At 25.7% G+C, this 19,841-nt stretch overlaps 1 protein-coding gene and 1 pseudogene across 4 annotated transcripts; both read left to right on the top strand.

The window, feature by feature from the left end:
* Positions 1 to 1,644: 1,644 nt before the first annotated feature.
* On the top strand, positions 1,645 to 19,028 carry LOC114125210 (facilitated trehalose transporter Tret1-like). Of its 4 annotated transcripts, none has more exons than XM_050205982.1 (8): positions 1,645 to 1,808; positions 16,509 to 16,590; positions 16,744 to 16,894; positions 17,008 to 17,396; positions 17,463 to 17,619; positions 17,707 to 17,885; positions 18,010 to 18,275; positions 18,751 to 19,028. In XM_050205982.1, exons 2-8 carry the CDS (start codon positions 16,540 to 16,542, stop codon positions 18,965 to 18,967), a joined length of 1,410 nt encoding a protein of 469 aa, XP_050061939.1. In that variant the 5' UTR covers positions 1,645 to 1,808; positions 16,509 to 16,539; the 3' UTR covers positions 18,968 to 19,028. The 4 variants fall into 4 exon arrangements, with proteins under 4 accessions (XP_050061939.1, XP_027844557.2, XP_050061940.1 ...); XM_027988756.2 differs by lacking the exon at positions 1,645 to 1,808 and adding an exon at positions 13,435 to 13,614; XM_050205983.1 differs by lacking the exon at positions 1,645 to 1,808 and adding an exon at positions 13,435 to 13,663.
* Positions 6,524 to 11,777, top strand: LOC114125212 (facilitated trehalose transporter Tret1-like; annotated as a pseudogene).
* Positions 19,029 to 19,841: the final 813 nt, after the last annotated feature.

The raw sequence follows: 19,841 nt of genomic DNA, 5'->3' as shown, positions 1-19,841 counted from the left end.
AATGAAAAAATAATATCCATAATAATGTAATAAATTAGCATTGAAATAAAAATGGTCAATCATATACATAACAATGAATTATAATGGATTACAGACGAAATAATGTATACTATAATAATATGTATAGAAGCATAAAATGAGATTGAGATAGAAATATTTTTCGACTAGTACTTGTTGTTGTTCCACCGACGTTCATTAAAATCAACCGACACTTAGGAGCACAAACACCGTGACTAAGAAGACTCTTCCACCGTATCTAATTATAGTAGTGAGGTAAGATTAGAGACCGATTTGAGAAGTTGGAGAAAAAATAAAATTTGAATTGAATTCGTGTTTATGAAAATTTAAGTTTTTTTTATTCCTAAATGTGTACATTAGAATCCAATTTACTTAGTATTTAAATCGATTTTTATTTTACTAGCACGTATTGGTTAATAAATTTTACAATGTATAATGTATTCCAAAATGATAATTCTCTTATCCTGTTTCTTTTATCTAAGGTCAATGACACAATGGAGAATAAATACCAATAACGTACAATTACAATGATTAAAAACAAAGTTTTAAACATAAAACATATTATCGGAATAAATATAAGTAGTAAAATTAACTATGGATGTCGGGTAAACAATTAAATAAAATGTTAACAAAAAATGAAAACATAATTTTATTATAGTATTAATTATCATAACAAAAGATTCAGGAATGATTTACATCACTTGCGTGTATAAGAGTTATCTTAATATTATTTATATAAGTAGTATAATCATTTAAAAAAAATTTAATTTCATATTTCATTGTGAAAAAAATTTATTTTTCACTTTTTTCAGCAACTAAACTAATAAATAATAATAATAAACATAAAACTCTAATATCAATTAATAATTATTTGAAGTATACTAAGCGTTATATTTTATAATTTCCAAAAGTTATACAAGAAATGGGGAGAGTGAACTAGTGATACTAATACTGTCATAAAGGCAATTAAACACAATATTGAACACAGTCCTTATAATTTTATCCTTTGGGAACCATTGAGGCTATTGAAATATTGAGGGCGTTTTATTTTTAAAATCATACATTATGTTGCCAAATATTAATGCACTCAGTTGTTTAACTATAATACAGATAGTATAGTAGATAGCACTACCTACATTTATAACATTTTTCTAGCTACCTTGAACAGTTACTTCAATATTAATAAATAATTAGAACAAATACACAAATAATAGTTAATATTGATACAAATTCTGTTTTATATATAACTTAATGAACAATTCATTGTCTTATTTGCCTACATTTTACTAAAATTGATTAATTTTCAAGTACATGTAAGATAAAACTAATCAGTAATCACGTCATGTATTATGATAATTTTACTTTCTAGTGTACTATTTTTTATTATTATTATTATTTATTTATAATTATGTTTTTGTAATATTTAATATTATACATAAAATTGGCTGCATATTAATACCGAAATTTTAAATGTGCTCGATAGTTTGACAAAAATGGTAAAATGTGTTAAATATGTTTAATCATATGATTGCTGATAAAAAGGTAGTATAAACAATGAAACACTTGATGATAATAATTTAATCAAGTACATCAAACATTCAAACTACATAACCCTACGTATTTTTATTCAGTACAATATGTTAAATGTTATTCATATAAACTAGTTATTTTAAAATATGTTATAATTAAAATGTAGTAAGTTTATTTTATACAATGATTAATGAGTAATTACATTAACAATAGATCTTTTTAATCATGAGTGAAGTATAGTGTCAATTTACAAAATCTATGTAAGTTTTTACATAATTACGAATACTTGATAAACACATCTTATAGACTGTAAGTTAGTATTTTTGACTACCTAACAAATTATTCCATCAACAATTTAATTTATAATATTTAGAAACAATAAACTAGATTGGACAATAAATTTAAATAGATATGTAATTTTCAATTTAATAAGACACTTAGGTATTACAATTAAACTTACATAAAATTATTTGCGACTAAAAATTATACTGAACAGTTCATCCAACATCTACTTTAATATTAGTTGGATTGTAGTATGTTTAATAATAATTATTAGTTTAAAATTAAATTGTTATAAAAATATTGTTTCGGCAAGCTTCTGACTTCTAAGTAGACTGTACTTTGTTCGATTAATTTCATTACCTAACTTTCCATTAATGGTTAATGTTTGTCCTTGTAAAACCACTCATGTGACTGACTGGGTTTGCGCTTCGTACCTGTATTTAAAGGCGCCGGCTATTCTATTTTGTCGGAAACTCGGCGGCGCTTGGTAGTGTTCGGAAAGCACATGCACTGCATTCATCCGTGTTAGTAGGTTTCTTAATTCTTAGACCATATTTGATAAAATTAATTTCTGAAAAGATTAACACAAAAGATTGTCAATGCTACTAGCTTTAAAGTGTAATGACTAATGAGTCTCTGGAATAACATTCCATACTTAAGAGGACGTTATACCGCTGATTTTCAACGGTAAAAACATGTCTACGCAAAACGATCATAACTGCACAAAAAAGTGGTTTTAGAGTTAAAATAACTATGATAAAATTTATGTAGAACAATATTTCCAAGAAAATGTCATATCTGTTTTATAAAAAAGATACAGCTAATTAAAAAACGTAAAATATGTATATTTTGTACTTTAATTTGTAAATTATATACTAGCAATATTAAAAAACGCATATGATGTTGTAATAACGCAAAAATAATGAAAAGAAAAAAAGAAAAATTAAAAATATAATATATATTAGGAAATATATAAATGTATTTGTGATATTAATATTGAATATTGGGAGTGGAATAGTTGTTAAAATAAATGTAAGGTAATCACAAGGGACACAAGCCTTGAATGAATGCCTTATATAAATTTATAAGTTATTAGATATTTTTAGTTATTTTAACTTATGACTTATTATTTTAAATTTGCATAATTACCTTTCTCCTGATCGTCGGATGGCTCTCGGGGTCGTGATTCGAGAACGATCAAGTATACCGTTGATAAAATATTAAGTGAATTATTAATTTATTGAATTCTAATAAATTAATAAATAAAATATGATACCTATATAAAATTATGACTATAGGAATATCGATGCGCATGCACCTTGCTTTATCCGTAGCTGTCTGAACACGCAGTCGACGTAATAAGGAGAAAAAGAATTATTTTAAATACTCAAAAAGAAATGATTGAACATTGATTAAATTTCGTTTAAAAAAAAATGAAACAGCACAGTTGTCGCTCGCAGGATCTTTTGAGTATGTGTTTTGGCTATCTGCGATGTGATTCTGCACTTGTCTGATTGAGAGGTGCTCGTGCACTTAACTCTTTGGAAGGTGCTCATGCACTTATGAGAGGATACGACTTGGTCAAGCCAGCAAGAGTCGCAGGCGGCTCCATCAAAGGTCTCTGTGTTACCAAGAAATTGTCTTTATTATCGGCGACACAGACCCTTACTGCAGGACCATCCATTATCTCTGGCAGCACACGAAATAGATCACACATGTTACGCTACACTGTCACAACTATGTATAATATCCTACGTGACCAAATAATATAAATCGTTCCTTTCATCAGTTATTGAAGATGTTTATTGGGGTTTATTATGTACGTGCGACAACTCGACCGTTATTTATTTTATTAAATAAAAATAAGAAATTTACAATCATGATATGTGAAAGTGAGCATATCATTACAATGTTTTCATTATCATTATATTGTTTTATTTTCGATTTTATTATAAGTGTTTTTTCTCTAAAGCTACTGTAAAACGAGCAATTGCAATTTTCCGTAGTTTATGTTTTAGTTGTGAATTTGTGATATTAATGATATTATGTTTAATTTATCATGCCGTATATGCTGCTTCTAGTGGATAGTTATAAAAATAAAATTTCCAATTGACCGTGCGTGAAGGGAGGGTAGTAGATGGAGGTAGCACGTGCCGGCCGTCGGTATCGTCGTCGGTGTTATCCACAATATTCTATGAATAGTAATAGCTAATAATTATTGTCTATTACACGCCGTATTATTATTATTCGTCCAGTACTTATTCGTATGACAAAAAAGAATTAAGATTATTTCATTTTTTGGTTATTATTATTATTATTATTATTATTATGATTATATTACAATATAGTCATTCTGAGTTCTGACGTGACTCGTGGCAGTATGTATAAATAATTTATAGGTCTAGATTATTGTATTTTATTTCCTCTGGTGTTGTTTATAATAGTAATTTAAAAATATGGAAAATAAAAACAACAAAATAATAAAAAGTCCGTGTAGGAAACATATTACTAATAACCTTATTTTAAAGTGTTATAATAAAAACAAAAGGTAAGTTTTTACAAGATTATTACATTTTTTTTTGATATGGAATGGTTAAAATAATTAAATATTATAACACAGTAACACGGTTTATAATTTATATTACTGAACTCAAATAAAATTTGGAGAAAATGCAGTTCAGCTACTACGAGATGTTTGAATTTTTTTTTTTCGAAACTTATGTAAAATGACGATTTAAAAACAATGGTGCCAAAAAATCCAGCAAATTATTAATAGTTCGCTATAAATTATGATGATCATCACGACGTTTATTGTATAATCATAATTATGAACATGATTTATTTATTAAGTATTGGTATAATAGGTACCTGACTACCTAAGTATTAAAATGTATCCCTACATGTTAAAAAAATTAAAAATTTTCAAAAATCGAGTGGTAGATAAACAGAATTTATATCTAAACTTTATTCGATTATTATAAAATATTATGTTTCATATTTTATTTTGAAGTTTTTCCTCTAATCCATTACCATTTGGTAAGACGTCAAATGAAACTGATATTTTGACTGCGTTGCAGTTGGGTCCTAACAGGTTTGTTAATTTTTGGTACCTAATACACTCATAAACTCATTATAATTTATTTTAATTTTTATACCTGCAAAAAGATTTTTTATGATTTTTCATTGAATTTTGATTAGATTAGTGTAGCTAAATATTTTTTTTTTTTTTATTTTTGGTATTTAAACTCAAACTTTTTATTTATTTAGTGAAATTGATTTATTAAATAATCCATCTACATCAGATAATGTGAACAATTACCTAGTTTCAAGTACTCCAAATTATAATTTACCAAAAGATTGTATCAGTTCACCGACTTTAAAATATATTAATGATATTTCGACTGTTATGGAGCATAGCTTATATACAGAATACAGTCACCCCAGTTCCGAAGATACCATAACTAATTCATAAAATGTTTATTTTAATTAATATTTGATGATGAATTATGTAAGTTATTACTTACAAAATAGTTAATTAAACTTATTTTACCAGTTTTTGCGGTGGTAGAAGGATTGTTGATATGAAACACGTATTTTTTCAAATACAAAATGAGCAATATCATACTCCAGGGCTAGGATGTTCGTTTATGAATGTTGAACTAATAAACGAAATTACAAAAGGTTTTGCTACAAAATGGATTTTTAAATGTAAAATGTGTAACCTATTTACTACACTGGAATCGGAAAACAACGATCTAAACTGTATACTGATTAACAAAGCAGTTGTTAATAGCACGTATGCAATTGGTATAGGCTACATACAACTAGCTGAATTTTCGGAAAGTTTAGATGTTCCATGTATGGCCCCGTCGACATATACAAAATATAGTGAGGAAATAAGTATGCATATGGAAACTATAGCATGGAGTGTTATGGTACTCACTGGTATAGAAGAAAAAAAGTTGGCTTTTGAAGCAGGCGATATAGATAGTGATGGTATACCTACCTATATGTGCCCTGTTGTGCTGATGACCAATGGAGTAAGCGCAGCTAAAAGACGAAATACGACACCTTTTTAGGAGCGGTAATATTTAACTGTGTTTTTATAAATAAAACAATTTAATTGTAATTTGTATTAATTAAATACATTTTTATCAAGTATAGGAATTGATGATATGAATATTTGGTGTAAATTTCAAATTTCTATAATTATTCGTTTTTATTTAACAAAAAAATAAGAATATCAGTACAACTTTACAGAAATTGAGTGAATATCTAATATTGCGTAATTCAAATGTTCATAAAAATTTAATTTGACTTTTCGGTAGAAATTTTTTACTAAATAAAAGTAAACAAATTCATGAAGAATCTTGTATAAAATTTTCAAACCTTAGATTTAAAAAAAAAAATTTATGAATTTCTAACTAAAACTAAATTGCAAATGTTCGTGATTTTTACGTATTTCGTCAAAATTCGAACTTTCAATGCTTATTAAAAAAAATTGTAACTATGTATTTTTAATATTTTTAAACTACTATTGCAACAATATATTAGAAGTCTTGTATCAAATTTTGAAGTTTTTTTATTCAACAAATAAAATTGTATTGTCATTCATAAAAAAAAAAAACTAAAAAATATTGAAAATTTCAAATGTCTATAAATAACTTAAAAAAGATTTGAATTTTTTTGAAAATGTTATCATGTATAGAAAATGCCTATTTAAATATTCAGTGAAAATTTCATGTTTCTACGGTAATTAGTTTTAGAGTTACACTAATACCTAAATATCTAGAAATATTAAAAATATATATTAGGCACAATTTTTTTTCAATTTACAGTAGAGCGACATACACTCCCCACCTTTTTATATTTAACTATATACAATTTAGTACATTGATCCTTATCTTTATTTAGAATTTAGATAAATTTTTAGATACTCATCTATTTCCAACATTGAACATTAGTCACATAATTTGGTATTAATTCTCTACAGACCACTATAATTGGATTTCGGACGAAAAAAATATTATTTATTGGTATAAGAAATCGGTATTGTGTGATTTGCGAAAGAGAGAAAACCATCGGTAAATCTCCCATGACCCACGAGTGCTTTTTTAAACTAGAAGAATGGTGCTACCAGTATAGAAGCTGATTCTATGGATTTTTATGCAGCGTTAAAATGCACGGTTTAAAATTTAAACAGTTAATTGGTAAATAAAATATACCAACATATTCATACAATATACGGCTTTAATGAATCATAATATCACATATTATTATATCATGATGTTAGTTTGTTTTTTCTTCAAAAAACGGAGATAGTAGTGTTTGTAAAAGATTAAATGAAGTTATGTTTTGGAAATTAAATGTCCTTTTTCGATCAAAGTTACGAATGAATTACAAATAGCGGTCGACAATAAAAAGGTATATAGAAACAGAACATTAATTAATTTAATAAATATTTTAGTAACATAATTGTTTTGATAATTTACAGATATCTTATGTAACTATTGTAGAAGGTAAAATGAAATTAAAAAAAAACTAGTTCATACTATTATCAAGTAGGTACAGGAACAATTAAAAATAACAAAAAGGAATGTATGTTATTTTGTTGTATACTCCGAAAAATGGATTGAATATGACGTAATCGATTATGACGAAAGATTTTGGTATTCTAAAATGGATATTCAGTTAGAGACGTATGTTTGCAAAAATTTAAATAATACAATTTAACCAATATAGTTTGTTGCATTGAAATACCTATTAGCTATTACATAAGATTGAAAATGTGTAAATTGTATTATTTATAAATAAAAATTAATAAATTTAGAAAATTAATATTAATTTAATTGAGTTGTATAATGTAATATAATTGAATGGTAAATAAATATTTACTATTTAATTATATTTTACTATAGGTATTATATTTGAATAAATAATCATCCAATAAATACAAATCAAACTATGTTAAAATGCAGTTTCTACGATCTATTTATTGGGACATAAATTTAGTTAAGCAGTGTCTTAAATTATAATATGTAGTTCTTAGGTAGGCGCGGGCATTGAAAATATTACAGCGGATATTGCGTATATGAATTTAATAATGATATGAATCGCAATATACGAACGTTCATAGACAAATAAAACGACGCTCCTAAACAAGCACTCATCGCCACCGTCGCGCGTCGGCCGATTGCGAGTAGTAGGCGCGGTTAAAACTCCGCGCGCTTGCGGATCGTGAAAACACATAACAGCGCATCCTCTAGGCCAGAGGTATTCAAACTTTTTCATCCCAAAGCTCCTTTGAGTCTTCACAAAATTGACGGCTCCCAAATTAAAAATGACAAAAAAATCAATATTAGTATGAATGTAATTTATATTTTATAATTTAAACTAATTATTCATTACTCGCGACTAATACTGCCACACACGACATACGCACTGATAATTTAACGATGACAATCGATGGTTACAAACTTACAAAATGGGCTATTATTATTATAACAATTTAGCCGCTGTATTGCTATAATAATAGTAACTGGTAATAATAATAAAGTACTATAAGTAAAAAACTTCAATTTATCGCTATAACATTATGGAAACAAATTAAAGCTATATTTAGCGAATGATTATTGTAGACAATTCAACGTTTCCCAACCAGTATGCCTCAATAATAATAATAAACGTTTTTCATAAAAATATTTATTGGTTTTCAATTATATGATGTGACTCCCTTCGACAACTCCCGCGACGCCCCTGGGAGCCGCGACGCACAGTTTGAATATCTATGCTCTAGGCCATTGTACGCGAACACGTTTTAGTGACACATCCTCTTAAAAGTATACTAAAAGTATTACATATTTAATTAATCTCAAAATATGTAATCAATACAAAACATTCATTTTTAATGTGAACTTAAATACTAATTATTCTTAAAATACTTTACAATAAACTGTTTGCTTTACTGCATATCATTCTTAATTATAGAGAGCTTAAGAATAACCCCACGTCCAAAATTATGGAAGGAATTAATAAATATAAATATGGATTTAAATCAACAATAGCTCAAGTAATTATTTTTAATTTATTCAAATCACATTCCTAAGGTTGTTTTTTGAAGAAAATAGTAAATAAATATCATGTAATTATTAAGTATATAAGTATGAAAATATATATAATTTAATAATTTAAACGACAAACCATTTATGATTATATAATAGTGTTGGGCAATATCAAGCATATGGTTATTACAATTTCAATTCGGCATACATGTTGCAATATTTAGTATAGTTATAGGTACCTTGGAAAATAACAGGCCAGACGAAAATGAATTTTTAACCATAACAAGAGAAGAAACATCTAGGATTGGTAATTATATCAAAACTCTATTGAATATAAATGCACAAATTGTGTTTTTAGTTATTAACCAAATAATAAGTACGTATAAGTATTTTTAAATTATTAAAAAATAAATAACATTTCAGATAGTTTATCACATTTGTTCACACTACTGGGACATGTCTTGTCCTCACTTTTACTGGACCGTCTTGGTCACAAAAAATGTATGATACTGACAAATATACTGTTCCTAATAGCACAGATTATGTTGTATTTTGCTAAAAACGTAGAAATGCTATACGCCAGTATGAGCCTAATGGCGTTTGGACTGGGATATTCAAAAGCCCCGAGTCTTGCATATGCCGGTGAAGTATGCGATCCGAAACTAAGAGGCGTCTTGATTTCATCATTGGATATATTTTATTATGTCGGATCCATAATATTGTTTACTTTATACAGCTATAATGAGCAATGGAGATTGACGGTGCTAATAACTACGGTTTTTCCAATTTTGACCATTATTATATTAATAGCGGTAATTAGATTCGCAATTGGTAATGCTAACCACATAAAAAAATAACCAAGAATTATATGTTTTAGATTCCAGATTCTCCGATGTGGTTATTGGCCAGAGGAAAACGTTCAAAAGCACATCGAAACCTCAGCAGATTGAGAGGAAATGTTTCGTATGAGAAATGTGAAAACGAATTTCAAGAAATGGTTAGATACAACGTTCCCTCTAACAATGACGAACAACGTAATATTATTAATTCATTGTAGTTAGAAGAATTATTTTGCTCTATTTCATCAAACAGTAAGTTTAACGAGTCGTGGCATTTTTATAGATCACAAAGAAAATACAAATATTTGGAAGCAACTTTTGGAGCCTGAAGTACTAAGGCCTTTACGTTTAATGACGATATTTTTTTCTGCATAAACTTATTATGTGGATTACCGTTATTCCCTTATTTAGTAGTTATATTAGATACATTTCCTGGACCTGTTAACGTCGAATGGCCAATAGTATGTTATTTACAAACTATTTTATGGTGCTTTAGTTATTTTATTCTAATTTTCCTCGAAAAAATTATTTAAATATAATATTTATTAATTTTTATACACTTTTGATTGTATTTTCAGGCATACGTGATAATCCCTTCTATAACAGGAAGTATAATGGCAGTTTTTCTGATACGTAAATTAGGCAAACGAGTTCTTACGCTATTTACGTCATCGGTTTGCTCTATTTGCTATATACTTATTGGACTCATTGGTGTTTATTTTAAAAACTCCAAATCATGGGCATCATGGACAGTACTAATACTCTTTTTAACTACTACCTTAGTTACATCAATTGGAATGATTCCCGTTTCGTGGACTCTAGTCACCGAAATATTTCCCGCAAAGTGAGTTAAAATGGTATCAAAAAAATTAATTAATAGTACATTGTGTTTTTTCTACTGCACGGAAAAATATTGAAACATGTTATATGTACATATTTTTATGATTATTAACTATGATATTTTCATACAAACACACATGATTACAAGAGTAAAAAATTAAATGAAAGAAAAAATGATTCAAAATTATTATCACAAACCTATAATTAAATATTTTTAATATTCCGATTGAAAAATAATTTAAAACTAACTTAATAATATTTAGACAAAGATTGTTATTTTTATTTTAAATAGGTAAAACATTCATTTTGATTTTTAAAATGCACATTTTTAGATTAACTTAGAATTTTCAATTAAATATTGTGCACTAATATTAAACTTTCATAGAAAATTATTGAAATATGTAGAATAATGCTTCAATAAGTGCTTTTACTAACTCCTTATTTTTTATTTTTTATTTATGATTAATTTATTGAAAATTTAAGTTTTTTTCTTGTAAAAGTGCACACTTTTAAATATTTAATCATAGTTTTCGTTACATTTAAGTAGATATAATTTTTAAGTTGACTAAAGTAAAACATTGAATTATTTTTTCATTTTAAATATTAAATTTTTATTATACATCAATTATTAATTCATTCATTTTTTTTTTTTGATTTCAGGTGTAGAAACACTTTATGCTGTATCTGTTTGGGTGTTCACTTTATTATTAACTTTTTTATGACAACATATTACCCAGAATTTGAATTTCTAGTGGGATTTTTTAATGTATTTACTATTCTTGGTATTTTTGGTTTATTTGGTTGTATATATTTTTATTTTTGTCTACCAGAAACAGAAAAAAAACTTTACAAGAAATTACAGAGTTTTTCAAATAGAATCACACACTCAATCAAAATATTTTTTCTCAGTGTATAATTGTCATGATATATATATAATTATATATCATTATTTAAATTTTAATAAACTATCCATACAGCTGCACAAACATAAATTAGAAAATCATATATCTTTCTTCATTAATATGCACAGTAGATTTAATAAAATAAATGATAAATTAACTGTACAACTATACAAACACAGAATATCAGAATATACATTATCATGAATTTAATTACTTTTAAGATTAAAGAAATAAGTAGAATATTATTTGCATGACTGTACAAAAATTAATCAACAATAAAATTACAAATAATTAAATTACTCTTAGATTTAAAATTTATCACATTCTTTGCAATAATACAAGAATAAATTATCTAGTAAATTACTAATAACCTTAATGAGGTTTGTTTACTAAGGTTTTGCAAATCTATAACTATTTTTTCATAGCGAATATTATATTTTGAATTATGAAAAATTGAAGTATAAAAGCTAATTATTCTTTAAAGTATAGCATATTTAAGCTTTTTAGTTTAAGCATATTTAAGTCCTAGACGTTCATTAACATCAACCGCCACTTAGCGACACAAACACCGTGACTAAGAAGACTCTTCCACCGTATCTAATTATAGTAGTGAGGTAAGATTAGAGACCGATTTGAGAAGTTGGAGAAAAAATAAAATTTGAATTGAATTCGTGTTTGTGAAAATTTAAGTTTTTTTTATTCCTAAATGTGTACATTAGAATCCAAATTTACTTAGTATTTAAATCGATTTTTATTTTACTAGCACGTATTGGTTAATAAATTTTACAATGTATAATATATTCCAAAATGATAATTCTCTTATCCTGTTTCTTTTATCTAAGGTCATTGACACAATGGAGAATAAATACCAATAACGTACAATTACAATGGTTAAAAACAAAGTTTTAAACATAAAACATATTATCGGAATAAATATAAGTAGTAAAATTAACTATGGATGTCGGGTAAACAAATTAAATAAAATGTCAACAAAAAATGAAAACATAATTTAATTATAGTATTAATTATCATAACAAAAGATTCAGGAATGATTTACATCACTTGCGTGTATAAGAGTTATCTTAATATTATTTTTATAAGTAGTATAATCATTTAAAAAAAATTTAATTTCACATTTCATTGTGAAAAAAATTTATTTTTCACTTTTTTCAGCAACTAAACTAATAAATAATAATAATAAACACAAAACTCTAATATCAATTAATAATTATTTGAAGTATACTAAGCGTTATATTTTATAATTTCCAAAAGTTATACAAGAAATGGGGAGAGTGAACTAGTGATACTAATACTGTCATAAAGGCAATTAAACACAATATTGAACACAGTCCTTATAATTTTATCCTTTGGGAACCATTGAGGCTATTGAAATATTGAGGGCGTTTTATTTTTAAAATCATACATTATGTTGCCAAATATTAATGCACTCAGTTGTTTAACTATAATACAGATAGTATAGTAGATAGCACTACCTACATTTATAACATTTTTCTAGCTACCTTGAACAGTTACTTCAATATTAATAAATAATTAGAACAAATACACAAATAATAGTTAATATTGATACAAATTCTGTTTTATATATAACTTAATGAACAATTCATTGTCTTATTTGCCTACATTTTACTAAAATTGATTAATTTTCAAGTACATGTAAGATAAAACTAATCAGTAATCACGTCATGTATTATGATAATTTTACTTTCTAGTGTACTATTTTTTATTATTATTATTATTTATTTATAATTATGTTTTTGTAATATTTAATATTATACATAAAATTGGCTGCATATTAATACCGAAATTTTAAATGTGCTCGATAGTTTGACAAAAATGGTAAAATGTGTTAAATATGTTTAATCATATGATTGCTGATAAGAAGGTAGTATAAACAATGAAACACTTGATGATAATAATTTAATCAAGTACATCAAACATTCAAACTACATAACCCTACGTATTTTTATTCAGTACAATATGTTAAATGTTATTCATATAAACTAGTTATTTTAAAATATGTTATAATTAAAGTTTATTTTATACAATGATTAATGAGTAATTACATTAACAATAGATCTTTTTAATCATGAGTGAAGTATAGTGTCAATTTACAAAATCTATGTAAGTTTTTACGTAATTACGAATACTTGATAAACACATCTTATAAACTGTAAGTTAGTATTTTTTGACAACCTAACAAATTATTCCATCAACAATTTAATTTATAATATTTAGAAACAATTAACTAGATTGGACAATAAATTTAAATAGATATGTAATTTTCAATTTAATAAGACACTTAGGTATTACAATTAAACTTACATAAAATGTATAAAATAATTTTAACATAATATTATTTGCGACTAAAAATTATACTGAACAGTTCATCCAACATCTACTTTAATATTAGTTGGATTTTAGTATGTTTAATAATTATTAGTTTAAAATTAAATTGTTATAAAATAATTGTTTCGGCGAGCTTCTGACTTCTAAGTAGACTGTACTTTGTTCGATTGATTTCATTACCTAACTTTCCATTGATGGTTAATGTTTGTCCTTGTAAAACCACTCATGTGACTGACTGGGTTTGCGCTTCGTACCTGTATTTAAAAGCGCCGGCTCTTCTATTTTGTCGGAAACTCGGCGGGGCTTGGTAGTATTCGGAAAACACTTCGAAGTACTGAGATGCTTAGCATCGACCTTCGATTGCTATTTTCATTAATGATGGTTGTTCTTGAATATTTATACCTGCTAGTGATCCATTGATTAGTTATGATTAAGGCTAGAAATTTATAGGAATTTACGCGTTTTCAATAACCATAGTAGTATAGAAATTTGTATCATAATACTGGAAGTTTAAAGCAGTCATTTTTATTTTGCATACTTTGCATTAGCAGCACTTTTTTTTTTCTAGAGGTCTATATTTTCATTTAATTGTATTTCAAATACATGTTTATTTTTAAATTTGTCTATTGTAAAATGTATTTACAAATTGTATGTAATAAAAGTTAAAAAAAAAATTAAATAAATTTGACATATTTTGTTCTTAAAAAATTTAAAACAATATGTGATATAAAAAATAATATGTTATATAGTATACACAATAATTAACATGATAATTTTAGAAATTGAAAAAAATAAATTAAAATGATTAAAATAAGAATAAATTATTAAGTAATCCATCTACCACGTGTTTTCCCAATAATTTGTGAATTGTAAAAAACATAAAATCGTTCGATAAGGAATACGCCGAATACGATCAGTTGATGTCAATCATCTGTTGGTATGTATGTTACCATCCTGTGTCAATATAATCAATATAGTTAGTGTAATATTCTAGACATCTAGACTAAGTATATAGTTTTTTTTTTTTTTTTAATTCAATTAAAAATACCTAATTTAATAATAAATGAATTTGTTAATTTTTGGTTTTCAATAAAAAATAAAATATTTTTAAAAACATATTTTTTAGCGTTTTTGGCATTTAGCAGGTATGATAATTTTTAAGGATATAAATGTTATCATATTTTTAGGTTTTTTAGAGCACGAAAACGCGTTTATTTCAGTAGTAACTCAAGATTTAGTTTATCCCGACATTTGGTATTGAACCTTGCATAATAAAACATTACAAAAAATAATCATTTATTTTATTCATTTACTGTAATTGCTAAATGTGGTCATCAAGAATACATCTTTTGGGCAAGTTTACACTTGGTGTACTTCCTTATTACAAACCAATATATGCCACCTGTTAGACCTGTGCCATGACTAACACAAGCATGATTTGCCATTAACCAATATTTATGCTGTATGGTGATATAATAATTAATATTTATAGTACTTAATTACGCGATAGCTGATAAAAAATAGTAAAAATATTAAACACTTTATGTTTGTAAATGATTACTTAATATCAGAGCAAGTTAAATTATATTCACAAAAACTAATTCGATTGAACATGTTATAATTAACATTTAGTATCTAATTATTTAAAACTATATAACTTTCAATTAAAAATTCCATTTTTTAATATTTAACACGAATTCTTAAATATAAATCAACAATATACTTTTAACCACAGAATATGTCGCAATGTTAGTTGACGAAATATGTGTATATAGTACTTTAAAATACACCTTATATACCTTATGGTTTATAAACCATAGAATAATCTACATTAAAACACTGAACATAATAAATATCCTAAATAAAATTAGGTATCTAAAATATTAAAAAAAAAAAAAACAATGAAGTGGTTTTTACCACCAAAATAAATTATGGTTTATATGTTTTGTAAGAAAATATTGTTGTAAGACTTACAGACCATAAGTAAAATTATTTTCCCATAGTATTTGGTTTGAAAAATAATATAATTACCAAGAAATTAACCAAGAGTAAATTGAGTACCTATATTAAACAAATAAATATTACGTGCTAAAATTGCATGGTTTATGGTTTTTTTTTTTATATTTTGTTTCTTGCTTAACATTGAATTATAAAAATATAAAATATAAATAAGAAAAAAAGTGTTTATTTAAATGTAAAAAAATCATTTGTATTTATTTGTTAGAAAACAAATAATATATTTCATATGAGTAATATTTAACATTATACATTAATTGGTTTGAATTGATTTGATTTTTTTTTCTACACTTGATGCTAATTTTTTTATAATCGATTCATAACTCATAACTTTTGACAATCTACTTGTGGCACTGCATTTATCCGTGTTAGTTGGTTTCTTAATTCTGAGACCACATTTTATGAAATTAATTTTCGAAAAGATTAACACAAAAGATTGCCAATGCTATCTTTAAAGTGTAATGACTAATGAGTAATGAGTCTGTGGAATAACATTTAATACTTATAATTATACTAAAAGATATAACATCTTAATAAATTTCAAATTTAATCGATACAAAACATTCATTTTTAATGTGAACTTGAATACTAATTATTCTTAAAATACTTTACAATAAACTGTTTGTTTTACTGGATATTATTCTTAATTATAGAGAGCTTAAGAATAACCCCACGTTCAACATTATGGAAGGAATTAATAAATATAAATATGGATTTAAATCAACAATAGCTCAAGTAATTGTTTTTAATTTATTCAAATCACATTCCTAAGGTTAGTTTTTTTAAGAAAATAGTAAATAAATATCATGTAATTAATTAAGTATATAAGTATGAAAATATATATAATTTAATAATTTAAACGACAAACCATTTATGGTTATATTATAGTGTTGGGCAATATCAGGCGTATGGTTATTACAAATTGAACTCGGCATACAAGTTATAACATCTACTATAGTTATAGGTGCCTTGGAAAATAACGCGCCTAGAGACAAAAATGAATTTTTAACCATAACAAGAGAAGAAGCATCTTGGTTTGGTAATTTTATCAAAACTCTATTGAGTATAAATGCACAAAATGTGTTTTTAGTTATTAACCAAATAATAAGTACGTATAAATATTTTTAAGTTATTAATAAAATAACATTTCAGGTAGTTTATCACATTTGTTCACCCCACTGGGAAATGTCTTGTCCTCACTTTTACTGGACCGTCTTGGTCACAAAAAATGTATGATACTGACAAATATACCGTACCTAATAGCACAGATTATGTTATATTTTGCTAAAAACGTAGAAATGCTATACGCCTGCTCAATTCTAATGGCGTTGGGCGTTGGGTTTATGAACGCCCCCAGTTTTGGGTATGCCGGTGAAGTTTGCGAGCCCAAATTAAGAAGTACTTTGACTTCGGCCATGAACATATTTTACTATATGGGAACTATGATATTAACCATAATATATAGTATAACTATTCAATGGAGATTGACGGTTCTAATAACTACGGTGTTTCCAATTTTGACCATTATTATATTATTAACGGTAATTAGATTCGCAATTAGTAATGCTAACCACACAAAAAAAATAACCAAGAATTATATGTTTTAGATTCCGGATTCTCCGATGTGGTTATTGGCAAAAGGAAAACATTCAAAAGCACATAGACACCTCAGCAAATTAAGAGGAAAAGTTTCGTATGACAAATGTGAAAACGAATTTCAAGAAATGGTCAGATACAATATGCCCTCTTACAATAACGAACCTCGTAATATTATTAATTATTTGTTGTTAGAAGAATTATTTTGTTCTATTTTATTAAACAGCAAGTTTAACTAGTCTTTTCATTTTATAGATCACAAAGAAAATACAAATACTTGGAAACAACTTTTTGAACCTGCAGTGCTAAGACCTTTTCGTCTGATGATGATATACTTCTTCTTCAAGAATTTATTGTGTGGATTACCATTATTACCATATTTAGTAGCAATATTTAATAAATTTAATGCGCCTGTTAACGTCGAATGGACTATAGTAAGTTAGTTAAAAGGCCAGTTGCTAGTTAATTGTGCTTGAGTTATAATTTATCCTGATTTTACTCGAACATATTATTTAAATACATATATTAATTTTTACCTACTTTTGGTTGTATTTTCAGTCATTTTCAATGTTCCTTTCTATAGTGGGAAGTTTAATGGCCGTTTTTCTAATACGTAAATTAGGCAAACGATTTCTTACATTATTCACGTTATTGGTTTGCTCTATTTGCTATATACTTATTGGAGTAATTGGTGTTTATTGGAAAAATACAGAAACAATAACCTCTTGGATAATACTTTTACTGTTTCTTACTACTATTTTAATTGCTTCATCTGGAATAACGCCAATCTCATGGATACTTATCGCTGAAATATTTCCTGCAAAGTGAGTTAACATGTATTTACTTTAAATAAAATCCTACTTTCATTTGAAGGTTTTATACTTGATAATTACACAAAATCTCAAAAACAATTATTAAAAATGTATACTTTAGTGAACTTTTAAACTGGTTCTTAAAAAATCATAAAGTATATTTAAACATTTTTTACAAAACTATAATAACTTTTATGATGTAAGGATGTAAGCTAACCAAACATTATTTTTAATATATAATATGTTGTTCTTACCTATGTTGTTCTTTTTTACAAATTCAACTATTATTTTTATAAATTTCTATGTCTTACCGGACCATATAAATTATTATTTGATTATTTTATTATACTCTTTAAGTATTGATAACTTAAAATATGTCTAATTCTTAAGTAATGTTGTTCACAAATATTATACAGACAATTTTTATCTTAAAGATCTATTTATTATTATCAATCTTATAATATTAAATGTTTGATTTTTATTTCAGGTGTAAAAATATTTTATGCAACATAAGTACAGCATTATTCTATGTGATCACCTTCTTTATGACGAAATATTATCCAGATTATTCAAATTTAGTGCAATTTTATAATGTATTTACTATAAACGGTATTCTTGGTTTATTTGGATGTGTATATTTCTTTTTTTATTTACCAGAAACCGAAAACAAATCATTACAAGAAATTACGGAATTTTTTAAATAAATTTTAACACTCAAATACACAAAATACTTTCCAAGCAATAAATGTATTGATTTTATCATAATAGTTTTTGTTTTGACAAAAGTGAACAAAATTATTATGGTTTTAAATATCAAATTAGATCTAATTTGTACATCAGAGAAGTAAGATTTCTAGTCCTTATTTTTATAATTTAGTAAAACAAACAAAAAAGTAAGGAAAACAGGGAAGTTTTATAATTTTTGACAAAATCATTTTTTTTTTTATGGAACTCAAAAACGAATAATCTTGGATACCTAAAAATGTCCACCAAATGTTTATTTTATCATTTTTTATGTAAGATAAATTTATCAAAATATTTTGTCTATTTTTGATATACATAAATATAGACATAAGAAATTTTAAATTTATAAATTTTAATTATTATATTCAGACTTAAAAAAGGCTGGTCTAGTAGGTAACACTCTGTTCTACAATAGGTATCGAGTGGACCTCGGAGATAAAGTAGGTCACTATAATGGGTGTGTTAAATTTGAATCTAAAGATAAGTATCATTGTATCCAAAAAATTATTCTGAACGGAGATGTTTTATCAGCCTAAGATATAATATATAAAATATATTATATTTTAAATTAGGTAGTGAAAAGGTGGCTTATGTTTTAACGAGCAGAAACTAAATCACGTACAGAAAATGCCAATTTAAACAACTGATGTATGTTTCAAGTTTCAACAACTAGTACTTTTTAACTATAACAAAAATGTAATATTGTTTGATAGTAAATTGTTATTTTACGGATGAATTTTGGATTTTGTAAAAATTTAAGCTAAGGATAACATTTTTTAATTGGCCAACATTAAGTTTTTTTTATAATTACTGTAAGCCAAACTTATTGAAAAT

The sequence above is a fragment of the Aphis gossypii genome, chromosome X, assembly GCF_020184175.1.
Source record: "Aphis gossypii isolate Hap1 chromosome X, ASM2018417v2, whole genome shotgun sequence".
NCBI lineage: Eukaryota > Metazoa > Arthropoda > Insecta > Hemiptera > Aphididae > Aphis > Aphis gossypii.
Note: the sequence above shows the minus strand (reverse complement) of the source record. Positions and strands in the feature narration are given on the sequence as shown.

Bases quoted from the DNA above. Each gene is read 5' to 3' on its own strand.
- LOC114125210 (XM_050205982.1), top strand. From the start codon at position 16,540: ATGGAAGGAATTAATAAATATAAATATGGATTTAAATCAACAATAGCT. The intron at 16,591-16,743 runs GTAATTGTTTTT...GTTATATTATAG, and splicing joins TTAAATCAACAATAGCTCAA to TGTTGGGCAATATCAGGCGT. The intron at 18,276-18,750 runs GTGAGTTAACAT...TTTTTATTTCAG, and splicing joins GCTGAAATATTTCCTGCAAA to GTGTAAAAATATTTTATGCA.